We start from the raw sequence: 19,589 nt of genomic DNA on the forward strand, positions 1-19,589 counted from the left end.
TATGCAACTAATCCAAGCAGTGATAAAAGAAGTGAAACTGAATAATTCTGAATTGATGCATGAAAGTTGAAAGGAAATATGCTGTTGAGACAACACATTGCAAAAAATCATCTTTAATTAAATGCCCGTTAGCTGTGTTTTGTTCCTGGTCATTTTGAGACTACAACCGCATCGTTCTCTTTGACACATTTGTAGAGACAATGGAACACAGAAGTCGCATATACCACACGATATATGATGGCAGGGAAATGGATGGTGATGGATGTATGGTAGTAAATAAAACAGGAAAACAATTAAAAAAATAAAAGAAATGTACGAAATTTAATTTTTGTAATAAAGTGTGTTAAGTCAGAGTGTAATATTTATATATAATAGAAAAGCTATAGCTGTCATTTTTTTGTTGCCCTTTAGTTTCTAAAAAAAAAAAGTTTTCAGTACACCCGTCACCTTTGGTTTGTGGTCATTTATATGGAAATTTAGTACAAGATCACCAATGAGGAGGTCTTTATGACCACATAACCTCAGGCTTTCCACGGTGTGTGTAGATAGAAATGGCTCATTCTAAGGTAATAAAAACAACGGTTCAGGTCTTTATACATCACGGAAAATTACTAGTTATGTATATAATATTGGATTTCTGGCAACAGATCCTCCTAAATATTACACAATCTACCTTTAAACACATTTTCCATTAAACAGTATGACCAACATACCACATGCAAACAATACCGAAAAAAAAGGTTTCTGAAACCATAGTGAATGTCTGCAAAAAACCTGTTTTTTTAAATCATGCACATTATTAGTTCTCGAGTTTGACTGTCACTTCTTAGCTTACACACAGTAAAATTTCCATTGTTCTCAAGCAAGTGTGAGTGCATGTCTACTACAACAGAGAATTAAGATGAAAATGTGTGATTATGAATTTCATAGTCACATTTTATATTTTTTTAGGGGAACCAAAAATGTAAGATATAATATTTACATATCAAAATTTCATTAAAAACAATTATTTAATCATCAATGTCCAGTCTTACTTTAACACAGATCAATTATGACAGTAAAAAAACAAACATTTTTGGTGACATGATTCTTTCTCAACTCACAGTTTATTATATTGTTATTATTTATAATGATATATAAAAAGTGTATTAATCTAAAAGAGGTTTAGTAATTCACATTTGGTCATTTTGAATCACATGATGATGACTTACTGTATAAAATGTTACAAAAATCTGCATGGATGGAAGCTGCGTAATCAATGACCCATTGTTTTGTGTCTGTCAAGTATTGATGTATATTTTGCCTATACGTCCCAGAATCATTACATTGGTTCATCTTAATGGATATACAGTATTTATATTGCACTTCTACTGTATGTCAGGTCAGGTGTGTTTGATGTTACATCACAGAACAGCAGCAGGTGGCGGGATAGTCATCTGCGTTCACTTCAAACTCATTTCCATACACATAGTAAACATGTGTTTTTCCTTTCCACATGTAGCTCACTTTGGTTATGGGAATGAGCTCAATGGTCTGCCTCTGGAACAGGACAGATGAAATTACAGAATGACAGATTCAAGATTAAGCATGTCTCTATTTACAAACAGATTTAATTATACAGCAAAGTTTGTGCATTACATTTTTAGTACTAAAACATAGAAATTCTGAATAAAAAATCGAATTATAAAAAAGTACAATATAAAAAGGTCTGGAAGCACACAAATATAGCTGTACCTGTTGTAATATGCGGGAGGTTTGGGCGTATTTCACCTGATGGTCTCTTACTAACCGCTCAGAAGCTTGTGCAACAGAAAAGTCTGGGAAGCCCATCACAGGATAGACCTACAGTAAACGTACATACATCCGATTAACTTTTTTTTTTGCTCTTTCTTTTTACTGCTCACTATATGTATAGTCTGTGCTTACCATATACTGGGCGTCTTTGAAGAGCTCCTTCCCTGAAACCTTCTCCAGCCTTTCCACTCGTAGACCACTCACATCTTGTGCTAAGAAATCATCCTTCTCAGTGCTCCTGAAATGATCCAAAAAATAGATTTCAGAATGAGACAGTTCAGTTTGAAAGACTTCTGAATATCATTAAATAATCTATAACATTAACATTGACTTTTCATTCCAAAGAAATGACTTGAATGTAAATCTTTGGGGGGGGTTATGCCTATTTTAATGTTCACCAGGAAAAAATCATGAGCATGATCGATTAGAAAAATAACAGCACAGCTCTCCTAAACAAACTGATTTATGTCTGTAGCAAACAATGAGGAGGGAGTTAACCCAAAGACTATAGATATAGAAAGACGGTTTACTCCTATTACTTTTGAAAAAGGGAAACTGCAACATGCAATATGTCTTCTAAGTAAAAGGGTTTTGCAAATCTGGTCGCCAAGTGAATAGAGTGTCCTTGAAAGGCACTTTGGTTAACCTTAAGTCTTAAGAGTATAGTATGTAGTAATAGCCATGCTCGTGTAACACTAATGTTAAAGGGCACCTATTATGCCCCTATTCACACAATGTAAAATAAGTATTTGATGTCCCCAGAGTTTGTATTTGAAGTTTTAGCTCAAAATACCCAACAGATAATTTTTTACAGCATGTTTCAATTTTCGATTTTTGGGGCTGAGAAAAACACGACGTTTTGGTGTGTATCTCTTTAAATGCAAATGAGCTTCTGCTGCCGGAACAGAGGGCGGAGCCTCACGAGCTCGCGCTCAGTGGCAGGACAATCTCATCTCACGGAATGATTGATAATATCAAAACCGAAACTCTCAGTAGTGGTGTTCATTTCGACCCGGAGTCAGACAATAATGCCCACAGAGACAGATAATATGCTGTATGGAAATAGAACGGGTATAGTTTAGTTTAGTTACAGTTATAACTTATTTTTCATCTTGCTTTTATCCACTATGAGTACAAGCCTGTTGTAGCAGAAAGCGTCCGAATGTTGGCCAAAATTTAAAACGGCACTGTCCGTCAACAATCGTGGGAGGGACTTGTGCAAAAACACGTCACATTGCCCCGAATAAAGTGTTACAACCCAGGAAGGGTTGTTCTGAGACAGTGCTTATGATTTATGGGGATTTAAAAAAAAAACTGGGTGGATTTTAGCATTTATATGGTGGTTGTGTACACACACTGCCAACACACATTTATGTTTACGTTTATGATCATGTAGTTCATACCATTTAACATTGAGGTTGATGAAGACGATCAGTTGTCTCTTCCCGTGGCAGGTGTCACACTGGCAAGAGCCGTTGCCGCTACATGAACTACAGCTGAAAGACACCAGACAACATGTAAACACTCAGAAAACACCAAACCACTCACTGAAGCCCACAGAAGGATATCATGTGAATTCAAACCATAGTAGCTAGAATAACATACAAAAATAATAAAGTAAATAAAGACTTACTTTTCACGTCCGCGGCCATTGCAGTGTGTGCAGCGGTCATTAGATTGGCGGAAACCAGAACCATTACACACCCAACAGACTTTCTGCACATGGACAACAATAGAGGACAAACAGTTCATATGTTAGACTGCTATTTTACGTCATATAAACTGAATGAAAACCATTCTGTGGACTGTGCACATTTTCAATTAAATTCAACTTCTCCAGGCACCACACAAAGGGATACTTTTATGCATCTAGCATATTTTCTTCTGTGAAAATACCTTTGAGAACAATGAAATTCATTGTTCAAATGGAAAGAAGCTGGTTCGGTCTGTGCTAGTTAAAATTGACTTACGTTTCCAGCTCCCGCACAGGTGTCACAGGGGTTTCTTCCCATTCCAAGACACCGGTGACAGTTCTAGGGTACAAACAGAATTTAATGCTGTAAAATATGATCTGACTGGTTGAATATAAGCATTACTGGGATGTTTACCAAAAAGCAAAAGAACTACAATCCCATAAAGCTTTATGAACAACCTAATCAAATAAAAAATTATGGATAAATATAAAAACATTGATTAAAAGATGTTGATTTTACATATAGAAACAATATATTTTATGTTTATTGCACAGTAATGCAAAGAACTTAATTGCATAGAATTATGTAGTTTGACTGACTATTATGTCATTCACAGTGCTTCATGGGAGTGGGCGATTGTTTTGGTGAGATTTGCTTGCTGTGATTCTCTGATTGGTGGAGATTTCTTTGCAGAATCATAACTAATGTAGTTCTTCATAAGGGATTGTGGTATTAATCATGATTATTTTAAAAACAGGTTAAGATTATGCAGGTTGACGGCTTCAACAAATGCATATATCATTGATTAACAACCTTGAAGCTCACAGTAGGTGTCACAATGCAGGTTGAAGCAGGATCTACTTCCAGCAGCTTTTTTTAAACAAACTAACACAGAGAAGGAAATGAATAGTTGAAATAAAGTCGTTATTTTTGGGTTTTTTTGCGCACAAAAAGTATTCTCGTCGCTTGATAAACTTAAGATTGAGCCACTGTAGTCACTTGGACTATTTTAACGATGTCCTTAATAACTTTTCAGGGAACAAGTCTCAATCCCTTAAAAACCTGTGGAGGAGTGATCCAGCTCTCAGATTTAATCAAAAATATCTTAATTCGTGTTCTGAAGATGAAGGAAGGTCTTATGGGGTTGGAACAACATGAGGGTAAGTAAATACTGACAGAATTTAAATTTTTGGGTGAACTATCCCTTTAAATACACAGAACAGATCAGGGAAACGAGACACAGCTGGGACAAATTAACAAGACAACAGGTGACAGGAATAACATCAATGAAACACATGGGCAAACTGGGTGTGCCACAGGCAAACACAACATGAACACAGACACTGAGGCCACATTTACACATAGCCGGGTATTTAGAGAAACGAATATCCCCCCCCCCCCCCCCCCCCCACCTCCGTTTTCAATAATAATATTGTGCACACAACATCGTTTTCAAAAAAGTTGTCATTTCCATCAACCAGCATAAAAATGCCGTCGAGCGCTATCATAACTATGCCAAACTGGGCGCTCACATGACGTTAAGCATTTTCTGGCGCATTATGTGACTTTTGAGAACCTAAAACCCCGTTTCTCCCAGTTGACACGGCAACACATAACCGGCGTTTTCCGAAATCTCCAGTTTCAGTTTTTTTGAAATAATCGTTTTCTGTGATTTAAAATTAATTTCCTTATGGAAAAAATAAATGGGATTCTTTTTACTTCTGGAACCGGACTGTTGCACTCAATAATAGCTCTACAAACAGAAACATTTAAATGAAGATTCTTGGGATCTTCTGGAAGATTTGCAGATATGTTCTGATACAGTGTGTGTTGAATGAGACCTGCTCTCTTAGTTTGATGGATCTTCTGGTTAAAGTGTCATGAACATTTTGTCCATTGTTCTTTGAGTTGTCTGTCTACATCAGTGTATTCTGTGTATCAGAATAATTCATTGCGTCATTGCGTTCTTTATCAGTACAGCGCTATCATTGTCCTAATTTGCACATATACATTTCATTTGAATAAGACGTGACTAAATATGTGTGTATAAGCGGTGGTGGTTCATGTTTAGAGCTCTAGAGTATATGAAATTTGTACATAAAAATGCGCTTGCTCCGGTCCGTGTATGATCTCTATATGATCCTCGTTGTGAGCATTGTTAAACTCATCGTTAAAAGAGTTAATTCTCATGAATAAATTCCGCTCACACCCAGGACTGGCTGACGTAAAATCGTGCCGCGGTTAGTCACACACTCCCAAATTTCCACTTGTTGGTAAAATTTATGAGCACTTTAAGTGTTTTCAGTGATATGCAGCCTGTACATTACCGTTCACATCTCAAAAAAATGTTTTGGGGATTTATGACCCATTAAATGTCCAACCTTGACAGAAGAAGTGTAGGGCACTCTAATGGTCTGCTTGTGCTCTTGAAAGAAGGCCGGGGGTTGAGCTGCAATCTGCCACGGTCCTGGAGCAGGTTGAACACCAGCATCCACAGGCTGCCCTGGGAGAGAAGAACACAGTGAGAATGAAACCATGTCTGATGAGGTATTACATCATTGAGGCATATGAGCCTAAAAAAAGGTCAGTTGAAATTTTCATAATGTGACCCAATGAATCTTCTTGTCAGAGAAATGTAGCTTTTGTTGTTTATGAGCCACATCAAATGCAGAAAAATGTCATGCCCAGGATTTGCATCAACATGGAGATGAACTCCGTTAGATTTACACATGTGAGATCGGATTTACATTGTACATCCCTTTTTGTGGAGACAAATTTATGTGACCAAGTGTAAATGGAGCCAAAAGATGCATGAAGTGCAAACCGGCCCAGTATGACTTCTGGGTACCTGCAAACGGCTCCTGACTCCATTCAGTAGATCTGGACTCAATGAACGTCTCCAAGCGATACTGAGAACAGAATAAGCAGACACATCTGAATAAAACATCCAGAACAACATTTTGTTCTATCAACCACAAATCACATAAACATTATGCATGTCAAAATAACTCTAATAGTTTATACTTTTCTACAGAGCACCTAAAGGGACATGTTGAAGGAAAAAATATTAGATGGGAGGAAAAATTATATGTCAATGCTTTTGCGTTCTAACACAAATGTTTTGCGTTACCAGAAAAAAAAACTTTGCACTTGCTTGCAAAAATTTGTGTTTGTGAGCGAACACAAAGTTTCTTGGGGGAGCGCAAATTTTTTGGAAGCAAAAGCAATGAAATTTATTTATATATTCATTCCATCACCATGTCCCTTTAGAGGCTCCGTACTGTTCTACTCCTCATACTCATAATCTTAAAAGTTGTAGTAACATTGGTCAGTTTAAGTACAAGTATAAACAGGGTATATTCAGTCAGTATTAATATGGTGAGGTTTATGTTGCTCATGGATTTGTTTGGTTTGTTGTTGTGTTTTGTTTATTTTTTTTATTTTTATTGGGTCTAATAATATCGGTTAGCATAAGCCGAGATATAAGCAAAGTAAATTCGGTTAGTATTAATATGGTGAGATCCATGTTGTTGTCTTGTTTTTTTTTTCAATATGTATTGGATTACTTGTTGTTTTTCTGTCTGGGCATTGCCTGATTTTTATACTGCATGAATTGCTGTTATTTAAACCAACATTGTTTTTTGTCATTGTAATTTTGGCTGTAAGCTGCTTAAGAAAGTTATTTTGTATTTTGGAATAGGGGACAGATATTATAAGATTTTATCTTCTTTCTGCTCCCTTTTGCACATGGGAAGTTAAATTATGTAAAGAAGAATTATGAAATGTTTTGTGTTTTACCATGGAGCAATAAATAAATAAATACTGGACTAAGAAAAAGATGCTCATAATGAAGATGATTTATTGTGGCAGACTAAGTCTGCCATCGATAACTCTAAGTCGTTTGAGTGCGTTGTGTGTTGTGAGTAATCTGTGAGTTATCTGAGTTGTCGAAGTTAACTTCTCGTTATCGTGTTGGACTTAAGTGCCTCATTACAATTACAAAAGTGCCACAGAATTACTTACAAAGTGCGATCATATATCCCACAACTTATGGTCTAAGAACTACAATTAGTATTTCCATGCAGTCAACTGGACTTTATGTCAAGCGACTTGTATCTCTGACGGCATTCGTGGTTCTGGAGGACTTGGATTATCCTACCTGTGGAAGTTGTTTTATCAGGTGAAGCTGAAGCTGTCTTTAGAAGCTGTCCGTGAGGTCTTTTTGAATATGAACCCTTCAAGATGAAGGGAAGTGCTTCTTTTTGCCTCTGATGTGGTTTTACATTTTATTTTGATTGTTTTTATACCTTGTTGTTCTTGATTTTATATTATTTTCCATTGCATCGCATAGCTGTGTCTGTGAGTCTTGGCCAGGACGCTCTTGTAAAAGAGATTCTTAATCTCAATGTGCTTCTTTTTCCTGGTAAAATAAAGGTAAAAAATAAAATAAAATTTATTGTAGGTCTCACCCTGTAGGTGTTAAAGGACTCCATGTTGGTAATAACTCCATCTTTGACGGGGCCAGAACTATAGCAGCACTTGCTGGAGACGTACGTTGCGAAAGCTTCGCGTGCTCTCTCCTCTGAGATGGAAGGTATACTGGTATCAATGAGAAAAGATCAATATGTGGGTGACCTTTGCACATGTTCAACAGGGTGTGTTGTACAATATTTGTCAAACATGGTCCTGGAAGACCCCACCATGACACTTTTTTGTTGTTTTTCAAAGCTTACACACTCACTTCAGGTCAAAGTGCACACTAATGAGCTAACAACAAGGTGAATCAGCAAATGTGCTAGATAAAGCATTCAAACTTTTTGATGCCAAGAACCAAATATGATGATCTCCTTGAGAGGGGAGTATATATATATATATATATATATATATATATATATATATATATATATATATATATTCGTGTACAATTACCTATTTATATTGTCTGAGAAGAAAAGTGTGATGATATAAAAACGTGTTGTTTGCTAAAGTAATTTTAATTATGTATTGTTACTCTACTGTCAAAACTCAACTATTAAAAACAATTAATTAAATAATTTTGAATGCATTACTATTCTAAATTTGATCTATATATAGCTCTATCTACAGTAAATAAATAATCTTGAGAAATTTTTCAGTTTGTCATAGAGCTGCACAATTTGGAAAACATTTTAGATTTTTCTGATAAAAATTGCAATAAAAATGTAAAATTTAGTTTAGTTAAAAATGTTTTGCTGTGCTTGTTAAACAATTTGCTGGGCTAAACAATTTTGCCTCAAATTATAGATTTGATTCATTATAAATGAATATGATTAATATTTATTAAAATATTAATTATAAATTATGTTTTATATAAATATAAATTAATCCTTTAATGTTCATTTTTTTAATTATGACTTTTTATTTAAAATTATACAATTAAACAGTACAATTGTAATACATCACTGTAAAAAATGGGTGCCTGTACAGTGTTAAAGATTCACTAAGTGCATTGTGTGTTTTCTGTGTAAAGAAAAAGCTCTTACTGCCAGTCTGGTGGGCTGGGGGCTTGTTCAGGCACAGGCATCGGTACAGTTGGCATTGGAGGAGGAAGATACCCACCTGTGAAAAGAGAAACACATCAGTAACAAAACTAGGGGCTTATTCATGTGTTTTGGTGCTCTGAACACTACGAGGTCTATTGGTGCATTTAAATCCTACTGGGAAGTTTGCATTATCGAGTTGAAAACGCACTAATTTGGTCAGAGCAAGAGAGCGATGTACCTTTTCTTTTCAACAAAATGATGAATAAAAAAAGCGCATTGGGTTTGTTTTTGCTTTAATTTGTTTTTCAGTTTATGAAGGTGCTGTAAATTAAATCATTATATATTCTATTGTACTGTAATTGTACAATACTATGGTATTTTGTACATTTTGTAACTTGTAAATGAAAAAAAGATTTAATTCATTATAACAAATTTAACGTTGTATACATTGAATCTCACTGGCATGCCTCCAATTCAGAAAGATTTACTCTTACTCTTAATTACGACTTTTAACGTTCATGTGTGTTAAACTCTTACATACGATATTTCCGACATGATTTGAATGCACGATATGAGCATGCGCACATATATTGCTCATGCTGAAGGATTTCCATTATCTGCTTTACTTTTAAAAACATATTCTGCATGCTTCTTACCTCCTCCGCCAGCCACTGTTCCTTCATATCCAGGGACCGTATCGAACATGTTTGCAGGAGGAGCGGAAGGTCCATGGTTGCTTGTGGCGGGATGGGCTGCCATGGCTGAATGACGTTTCAAACAAACCGGTTAGGGAAGTTGCCCACAATATAAGGCATTTATTAACCATTGATACATTTTTGTTACAAATGTCACTATATTTAAACATTTATTTTTTTCTATTGCACAGCTTTCTGAAATATTTGATTCTGATTGGTCAATCACAGTGGCCTGTGCTGAACTATCTTTGTAAAAAGCCTATAAATAGCCAGTTATTAATAGTTTTCAGTTGCTTAGCAAAATAAGCTATTGAAAATGTTATGGAAGTTTGCACCAAACAATAGTTAAGGACTTACTTTTTAGATCCTGAAAGATGCCTGAAATCAGGGTTTTTCTCGTGGTGAGCAGTGTTTGAACTAATGCCTGTGGGTGCAGGGCTAGTGTGGGCTACTTATGGTACAGGAATGTATGGTTTAAATCTGAGACTGGCTGCTATTGGATGGTGTTGAATGGAGTGGGTGGATTATTGGGTTGTAAACTGAGAGTAGGCTAGTTGTGACAAGCGTTAGGAACTGTACCATAGTGATAGTATCACGTAGTAAAACCCTGGTATTTTGATATACAGTTATACTGAAATTGATATTCCACAATATTTATATTGTAGAGCACTTCTAAGAATATCATGGTTAGAACCATGTCCAATAACCATAGTAGTACGATGTTATTTTTTGTAAGTGCTATAATCACAATAAAAGGGTATGTCAAACACCATACTTTGTGTAATACTACACAGTATACTTGTTTAACAATGTTTTCACACTTTTAATTAGTTGTTTCTACAATAAAACTTTGGTAATGTGGGATTACAAATTTAAGAACCCATTTAAGATCAGCTGATTCATCACATAAAAAACTAAGGGAAAGTATATTGTATTTAGCATTTAAGGTAAAGATGATGACATCACATGAATGATTCTGTTAAGCAAAGATTTAGCAAGAGGTTCCTACCAGTCCTGTTTTCTTTATTGTAAATCAAATGAGTCAGAATACTGAAACTATCCCCCCCCCCTGCTCTTTCCCATTCTTTGAATAGTTATGCTGATTGGATTAGGAATGGTAACATAGAGTCTGGGGCGGGACGCCGGTTCCTACACCTGGATACTTCAATTGCAAGCTATGTTTAAGGTCATCGCCCAGATACTTTGTCTCCATTTCTAAGCACTGCCTCCTAAAATCTATATAAACTACAATTTATAATGTCCTTAAGGCTGGAATACACAACACAACTTTTGAAATCTGAACAAAAGTCTTGTAGTGTATTCAGCCTTAAATTAGACTGGATGACTTCAGCTTCCAACAGCTCGTTCTCAATAAAGAATCCTCATGCTGAAGATACAACCATGTCTCCTGGTCTTCACTTCTGAGTTTCCTACACTAACTTCAAAACGTTACAATGTTTTGAATATTTACTTTATGAATTATGATTTTACAGTCTCAAGATACTGTGGTAGTAGTACCATGGTAATGGTATGGGATTACTAGTATTTTATATACTAACAAAAAGAGCAATAAAACTAACTAACATGTTTTTTTGTTTGTTTGTTTTTTACATTTACCATAGTGGTAAGTAGCTACATTGAGCACCATGGTATTTTTCGGAATATCATATTAACATGGGACTTTACCATAGTAAAAATGTTAGTTTTGTAAAGTTTTGCATTATTAATAATAACTGTATCTAGGTATTTTCGCGGTTGCTTTCATTACCATGGTGCAATTTTGATAGGAATACCGTACTAGTAACTTAAGACATACTATAAGTTGAAATGTTTTTATGAAACAGTATGCATGACGCGACACATCTGTTAACATTTAGTGTCTTTAAGCGGAAACTCTGGTTACCATGGTAATATTTCTATCGTAGCCTTTACAATGTAACGTTAGTCAGAGGAGTGTCATCATGAAAGGTATAATGAAAGTGAAGCTGTGAGGGACAGACGCAACGTTACGTACCGTGTTTTCAATGGCGTCCGCTGTAAAAAAGCTCCTAGATCACTTACAATCTTCCACAGCCTATATTGTCCGGAGTTTTTTGTCAGCTAAAATTGCTTCGAAATATTTTTTTCGCAGTTTTTCGTCAGCAGAACAGTTAAAAAAAAGTTCAAATAAGAGTACAACCCCCTGAGATTATGTAACGTTAACGTTATGTATATGTTTATCCCTCACATCCTCGCTTTCCTTCGCGTTAAAGATGGCGCTGCAGTAAATAAGCTAGAATAACATGCAGAGAATAGGGAGGGAGTGCATAGACAGTAAGTTAAAAGAGGGAGTGTCGTCGTCGTGTGGAAATCTGAGAATGAGTGAAAATCACAACAAAATCTTACCTGCTACTGCTGGTAATCCATAACCAGGGTTAACTGTGCCGTAATTTGCTCCATAATCACTTCAGAGTAAGTTTAATGAAGTCAGTTTTGTGCACTTTTTGAAACCGAAACAATGTAAATATTGATTACGAAGACTTTTTAAATCTTACCTCACGATCGGTCTCTCCATTTTGGAAACGCAGTTAGAAATAGCTAGAGTTCCTGAAACGTTTAACAGTTTCCTTTTGCTTTACACATCATGTGATCTTATTTCCTTAATGATCCCCTCATAAAGTGTACCAAATGTCAACAATAGGCCATTGCTCAGTCTACACAGTCGTTCATTGTATATAAAAAGTAGTAAACATCCTTGCTATATTGGAGTCGTAGCGCATGTCACAAGAGCAAAGTGACTCAACTTCGCAAAACAAGCAAAAGTTTTGAGAGCGAATGCAAGTTTCTCTGGGTAACACAAAAGCACTGAGATATACATTTTCCTCCGATCTGATATTATTTTTCCCATCACAATGTCCCCTTCACCGTTATACTGACGCACTGCATGAACTAAATCCACCTGCTTTTGAATATGAAGATATTCTGCTGCATTTAGGTCTTGATACTTATCGGGGCTAGTAGTAAAAAACAAACAAAAAAATTGTCCCTTTACAGGGCAATTTAAGTAGCTTCAACCTCACAAACATACAAATTTTATAAAACAAGAAAAAAAAAAGTTGTCAGACTTTTCACATTTGAATAACCTATTTCTCGGTGGGTTTATTTTTTTTAGCAGAATTTCTTTATTGCAGGAGTTAATGTGTTTAAATAATCCTTGAATTGCAAGGAGAGGTAAAACAGAAAGATGTGTTTGTATTTCTTTGGATTATTCCACACTATGGTGTAAATTGTCACAATTGAACCTGGCATTAAATTATTTATTAGGTACATTTAAACAGCAAGACAATTATGAAGCACATAATGATTATTTGCTTAACATATGAAATAGCCAAAATGGGTAAGATAAAAAAGAAAAAGATAACATAAAAATAAATTTATCAAACCATTGTTTTGGCTAACCCAAATGTATATAAAGTTACACTATATGCCAACCTGGCCTGACTTATTAAAATACTCTTGTCTCACCTTTTTGGTTAAAATCTACCATACATTTCTACATTTGCTAATGTGGTTTTATTTGCCCATTGATTGACCCATAATAAAAAATGTGATGATATAATGGAACTTTTGTTGGTTAATTAATTGGACATTTGACTGAGATATAGAACTTTTTTTCATGCCCCAGTCTCCCCAGTGCACCATTATATTGTATGGTTACTGTACAAATACCATGGTATTTAAACATATATAAACAAAACATGGTACTACCATAGTAGTTTTTGTTACTGTGTGTTAGTGTGGTGTCTCTCCTGTGGTTCAGGCAGCCTGTGTCTCTGTAGGCCGCTTCAGTCCATCTGTCTCATCTCTGAGCAGCCAACAAACTCACTCGCACCCCAACGGTGTACCAGCCCTGCCCACTATATTTAACTAGATTTGTTATTAAGTCATTTCCAGATTTTCATGACATGACTTTGAAGAGGTTGAAATGAGATCAGCCGTGTTTCTCTGAAACCCTCAAATCTGAGTAAGCCACAGGATTTCCCACAGAATGAATGAAGAGCTCTTCCAGGATGAAGAGAGAGGGTAGAGGAGGAAGATAAGAGAGGAAGAGACCCAAAGCAAAGACTAGGTTGAAGATCCGTGTGGTACGGGCAAGAGAAGGAAAGAGGAGCCATGTGGCATGTTAGTTGTTCGGTAAATCCTAAACTGCTCCCGGACGGGGTCCTGACAATAGGGACTGTGAAGAAAGGACTGGCTGGAGGAGTCAAAGGGAAAAGGAAGATGTTGTCGTTTTCTTTGCGATGTCGTATTGGAGTTATCAGAGGAAGGGTGAAAGGTAAGACATGTTAGAGAATGTGCATAAGGTTTGTGACCTCTACATTTGAGTGAGTGTGTGGTGATGTTTGTACAGGCAAAGGCAGAATTGTATGTGTAGGTTGGTGCTGTATACATTGAGCAATCATGCTGAAGTCATTGTGTCTGTAATTATTTATGTTGTGTGTGTGTGTGTGTGTGTGTGTGTGTGTGTGTGTGTGTGTGTGTGTGTGTGTGTGTGTGTGTGTGTGTGTGTGTGTGTGTGTGTGTGTGTGTGTGTGTGTGTGTGCGTCTGAGAAATGAATCATGCAAGATCTGTTGTCATATCAGCTGAAGTGACCTGCAAAACAACGTTCGGCCACATGAGGGCTGTATAGTGTAAAATGACGTGAAATACTCTGCAGGCTTACAGTAACCCCAAAATATTTGAACACTTTTACCACATTCTTGTCACCACATTAGATAAATTATAAACTATTTGGAAAATAAAAAAATACATATTTATATAAATAAAATATATTTTATTCCTGTGATGGCAAAGCTGAATTTTCAGCATCATTACTCTAGTCTTCAGTGTCACATGATCCCTCAGAAATGATTCTAATATGCTGATTTGATACTCAGTTGGTACAACAGTTGTACTGCTTAATATTTTTTTTTAACCTGTGATACTTTTTTCAGGATTCATTGATTAATAAAAAGTAAAAAAAGAACAGCATTTATTCAAGATAGAAACCTTTTCTAACAATATAACAAAAAGTCTTTCTTATCACTTTTTATCAATTTAACACACATCCTTGCTGAATAAAAGTATTAATTTCTTTTAAAAGAGAAAGAAAAAATGACTGACCCCAAAACTTACTAACCACAATAATGTTAAACTGCAGAATACAAAGTCCCTTCCCGTTAGATTAGATTGTCAGTGTGACTTGTTGAATGTTTTGTATGTGTTATAGATAGAGTGTCATCTGTTGTTGGGGAAGAAACTTATTTCGGTGTTATAAAGAGAAGAATGTGTGGAATATGTTGATGTGTGAAACAGGTGTCCGTATTCTCTCACAGACACATGCGGCTGTCAAGGCAAAATACCCAGACCAACCCCAAAAAATGAAATTTGAGACAGATTTCTCAGATTCCTCTTCATAGACTTGCTTTTGGTTTGGTTTGGTTATTTACATAATATAGTAAAAGCCAGTTTTTAACAAAATAGCAACATGAGGGAATATGATGCATAAGTTTGATTCTAAAGTCTGATGCCATTTAAGTAAAGGAAAAAGGGATCATGTTCAGTCGTTATTGCTAAATCAACCCTGACAGGGTGATCAGGATTATACAGGGTGATACAATAGATTAAAAAGCACTGTTAACGCATAGTGACGGTATCAGATGGTGCTTTGATGTATACCAAAATTTCATATACCAATTTATTTATACCCGTAGAAGAAAGTACTAGTGGTACAATTGTAGGTACTCTGAAATATTTAATTGAATTGTGTGTCACACAAAATTGAATTGTTTGATAGCAATACCAAATATATTTTTTGATATGCATCATGGTGTTAAATTCATTGATTCAGTAGTAAATAAATACTATGTTTTAGCCTACATGAATATTTCATATACATCAAATATTCTATGCACATCTGATATCTGCATATCATATCTTATAGCTACATCAAAGTCCCATATATCCATTTGGTACATCATTTTGTTTTTGATTACCGTGGTTTGACCACAGTTACAATTAAACATGGTCAAATGTTTCAATGTTTCACACTATGATGAGCTCTTGTGCTCACCTTGCATTTACTTGATCAAAAAATAAATATTGTAAAAATACAGTAAAAACAGTAATATTGTAAAATATTATTGTAATTTCAAATAACTGTTTTCTGTTTGAATATATTATAAAATGTAATTTATACCTGTGATGCAAAGCTGAAGTCTCAGCATCATCACTCCAGTCTTCAGTGTCACATGATCCTTCAGAAAATATTAATATGCTGATTTGCTGCTCAAGAAACGTTTCTGATTATTAGCAATATTGTAAAAGGTTTTGCTACTTAATGTTTTTTGGAAACCGTGATACATCTTTGTCAGGATTCTTAACCCACATTTACCATGGTAAAATGAAGAGAAAAGGGCACGTGAGAGAGAGAGAGAGAGAGAGAGAGAGGGAGGAGAAAGTGTCTGTGCGTGAGGCACGAGGGGGCTGACGGCTGAGAGACTTATTGTAGTGACAGGGTTTGGCTGTGCTTTTAATATTTGTGTAGCTTGCTGGTGGTAGGAAGATACTCCCGGGGAAGAGTGTTTGTGTGTGAACGGAGATGATTAATAGGTCAGTGCAGGAAGGAAGAGCACGTGCGAACAGTAAGAAGCTCAAGAAGTGAGGGAGGAGTGGCAGAAAGGAGAGAAGGAGCGAGTGTTCGTTCTGTCCGGGGATGATCTGTGTGAAGCACTGGAGCGTTCGGATACGTTCACATTCTGCAGCGCTGTCATCTCTGGATGAACTACCATCTGCCTCAGAAACCCACGACTGAATCTGTGCGAGCGATCGAGTGGATCACATGTGTTTTATGGATGACTGACTGGAGACTGGTTGAATGAGCGGATTGGCAAGCGTTATAACCACGTTATGCTGTTTGGAAAGAGCAAATTGGAGTGACACTGGAATGTTTCAGGAATAATCCAGTTCCACCCATGCAACACACTTTTTTCAGTCACTCATTCATGCATTGCACTCTTACAGTCGCTTGCGTGTACCTTGCTGAGATTCAGATGATCTGCACATTTTCATGGAGAAATGTTGGAATTCTATATGATTTGTAACAGTATTTGTGCAACAGGATCAGCTATAGATAAAACAAAAACCCATCTGAGATCTGAATCTTCAACGCTGAATGGATTCATCTAATCAAATCACTGTTTCATTGCTTTTCAAAGAAGATTCTTCCTACTAACTTTTTAATACTAACTGAAGTTACACATGTAATGTGGCCCATGTGTCTGCTTTAACAAACGGTCAGTTTGGTCAATTTAGTTAGTTTCTAAACTGTTGGCAGAATGGAATCGTGATATTCCCATGATGCTGTGTGGCTTTAGGAAAGAAGGTCGCAACAATAGTGGTGAGTCATGTTGATCATTTTTCCAAATCCTTTCTTTTTCACTTCATTTTTCGTATATATTAAAGTCTCTTATGCTTACCAAGGCTGCATTTATTTGATCAAACATATAATAAAAAACAGTAATATTGTGAAATATTATTACAATATAAAATAACTGTTTTCTATTTGAATGTTTTAAAATGTAATTTATTCCTGTGATTCAAAGCTGAATTTTGAGCATCATTACTCCAGTCTTCAGTGTCACATGATCCTTCTGAAATCATTCTAATAGCTATGCTAATTATTCTGATTAATATCACTGTTGAAGACAGTTGTGCTGCGTAATGTTTGTGGAAACCATATGATACATATTATTTTGGAAATATAAATAGAAAGTTCAAAAGAACAGCATTTATCTGAAATAGAAGTCTTTTGAAACATTATGAATGTCTTTACTGTCACTTTTGATCAATTTAATGCATCGTTGTGAAATAAAAGTATTAATTTCTTTTAAATTCCAAAATGACAAAAAAAAATCATACTGACCCCAAACTTTTACAAAATGAAAATTTAGTTAGTTAGTTAGTTTGTGAATTATTTTTACACCCAGCTTCTTAAGGTATAGATTACCCTTTCAAAAATGTACATGGTATCATTGGTATCAATTGGTATTTTATGGTACTTACCTTGGACCTGAATGATTACCACATTCATATGGTATTTACATTATATACTCCAAGGATCTTCAAAGAGTAACATTGTACTAGTACATGTCCAAAACAACAGTAGTTTTGGTACTTTTATGTTCATGTAAGCTTACGTTTAAAATTATTTAATCTTGTACAGTTTATGAAATGTTTATGGTCAGGGTACTTCACATACAACAAAAAATAAATTTTATTCATCATTCACTTTACTCTAAATCAAACCTTTAAGAATGTAATTTTTGCCAGTGGATCTGTTGTTCTGCAGGCTGTCGTGCCGGGCCCTGTATGGCTCCACCGTGGTCCTCTATGCAGTTGTCTACATACTGGTCCAGGGTAGAAGAGGCCCACACATTTATTCGTTTTATCCTGGGCCGTGTGGTTTTCAGCTCCAGCCCTGCTGCTGGAAAAGCCTGTTCAGAGCTGAGCGAGGGGTGACAACTGGGGCCGCTGTGGCCTCTATAAATAACAGCCCGACTCTGAAAATAAGCCCTGAGCTTCCATTTGCATTGTTAGAACATCATCCGTTTAACCTACATCAGGATTGGTGTCAACACAACCAGGGCCATCGGAGTGGCTTGCTCCAAATTAGTTTCAGAGTTTTAATAGACTTGGAAAATTGAGTTATCCTGACCCATAATGACAGTTTTACTCTGCTGTGACTTTCAGAGCTGATGCTGTGTGTCTCAGTTATATAACAATTGCTGATTTTGAATATTCATAGATGTGTGATTGACTGGTAAAGCAGTGGTGTGTTGTTTTGAGCCTATGACCTCTTAAACAAACAGTCTGTGTGATGTCGGTTTCTTTAGCCTTTTGGCCTAAAGGGCAGCTGAACATCTTTACTGACCAATGGAGATTTATGGGTTGTTAACGCTCAGGTTGGACTAGCATGTTGGGATTGACTGACCTTAATTTATTGAGTAGCACACAAATTGTCTCTTCATCAAGTTCTTTCTTGTCAATTTCGACCAGGCACCTAACGTTTCATGGATGGGGAAGCTTCATGGTTTAAAAACAAATGTACTACAGGATATATTACTATATATATTTAAAGAAAGCAAAACTTTTATTCAACAAGGATGCATTAAATTGATCAAAAGTGACAGTCAAGGCATTTATAATGTCACAAAAAATATTTCAAATAAATGCTTTGCTTTGAACTTTCTATTCATCAAAAAAGCCTGAAAAAAACGTTAAAATGTTAAAAATATGAAGCAGTACAACTGTTTTCAACATTGATAATATTCAGAAATGTTTCATGAGCAGCAAATCGGCATATTAGGATGAAGGATCATGTGACACTGAAGACTGGAGTAATGATGGTGAAAATTCTGCTTTGCATAACAGGAATAAATTACATTTTAAAATGTATTAGATAAAAAATAGAAAACGGTTATTTTAAGTTGTAATAATATTTCACAAAATTACAGTTTTTACTGTATTTTTGATCAAATAAATTCAGCATTGGTGAGCAGAAGAGACGTGTTTCAAAAACATGAATTATACTAACTCCAAACTTTTGAACAGTCGTGTATAGTCCAACAGTTTCAACTTTCCAGGGTTAGCAACAATGAAGAGAACAATTCTGACGTACATTATCAGACATGCGAGTTAAAGTCACTTAAAGTGAAACCGCTCTCACAACCCATGATGCCATAATGGATCTTTCCAAGTGAAACAGGATTTTCAATAACAAAAACACAGGATAGCACTTACCAGAAGAACACGTTTACATATGATTTTCGTGTTGTATCCTGCTTCACTACAAAAATAAGTAAAA

The 19,589-nt window shown here is 35.8% G+C and overlaps 2 protein-coding genes across 6 annotated transcripts in view; one reads left to right on the forward strand and one right to left on the reverse strand.

Annotated features, from left to right (window-relative positions):
* Positions 1-97: 97 nt before the first annotated feature.
* Positions 98-12,618, reverse strand: LOC143732375 (protein SSUH2 homolog). Of its 2 annotated transcripts, XM_077223385.1 has the most exons (13): positions 12,240-12,618; positions 12,091-12,149; positions 9,667-9,771; positions 9,011-9,086; positions 7,958-8,087; positions 6,337-6,397; positions 5,870-5,991; positions 3,765-3,827; positions 3,428-3,510; positions 3,198-3,290; positions 1,927-2,032; positions 1,735-1,842; positions 98-1,539 (listed from the first exon to the last, which is right to left on the reverse strand). In XM_077223385.1, the coding sequence occupies exons 1-13, from the start codon at positions 12,257-12,259 to the stop codon at positions 1,399-1,401; spliced, it is 1,167 nt and encodes a 388-aa protein (XP_077079500.1). In that variant the 5' UTR covers positions 12,260-12,618; the 3' UTR covers positions 98-1,398. The 2 variants fall into 2 exon arrangements, with proteins under 2 accessions (XP_077079500.1, XP_077079501.1); XM_077223386.1 differs by lacking the exons at positions 12,091-12,149; positions 12,240-12,618 and adding an exon at positions 11,720-11,991.
* Positions 12,619-13,540: 922 nt separating this feature from the next.
* The window catches only part of grip2a (glutamate receptor interacting protein 2a), a 32,687-nt gene continuing 26,638 nt past the window's right edge, over positions 13,541-19,589 (forward strand). For 2 of the 4 annotated variants that reach the window (XR_013201173.1, XR_013201172.1), the window contains exon 1: positions 13,631-14,020. Coding sequence is in view for 2 of the 4 variants with exons in the window: in XM_077224096.1 (XP_077080211.1) it covers positions 13,858-14,020 (163 nt within the window). In the remaining 2 variants the exon portion in view is untranslated. Of the gene's footprint in view, positions 14,021-16,208; positions 17,124-19,589 lie in introns of those variants that run through there. The other 2 variants (XM_077224096.1, XM_077224097.1) reach the window with 2 other exon arrangements.

The sequence above is a fragment of the Siphateles boraxobius genome, unplaced genomic scaffold (assembly GCF_051911475.1).
Source record: "Siphateles boraxobius isolate OS27281-9 unplaced genomic scaffold, OSU_SipBor_1 9, whole genome shotgun sequence".
In the NCBI taxonomy this organism is placed as follows: domain Eukaryota; kingdom Metazoa; phylum Chordata; class Actinopteri; order Cypriniformes; family Leuciscidae; genus Siphateles; species Siphateles boraxobius.

Coding starts and splice junctions, on each gene's coding strand:
- LOC143732375 (XM_077223385.1), bottom strand. CDS start 12,259: ATGGAGAGACCGATCGTGAG. Junction 6,398..7,957: donor AGTCCTTTAACACCTACAGG/GTGAGACCTACA, acceptor TTCTGTTCTCAG/TATCGCTTGGAGACGTTCAT. Junction 2,033..3,197: donor ATCAACCTCAATGTTAAATG/GTATGAACTACA, acceptor GGATCATTTCAG/GAGCACTGAGAAGGATGATT.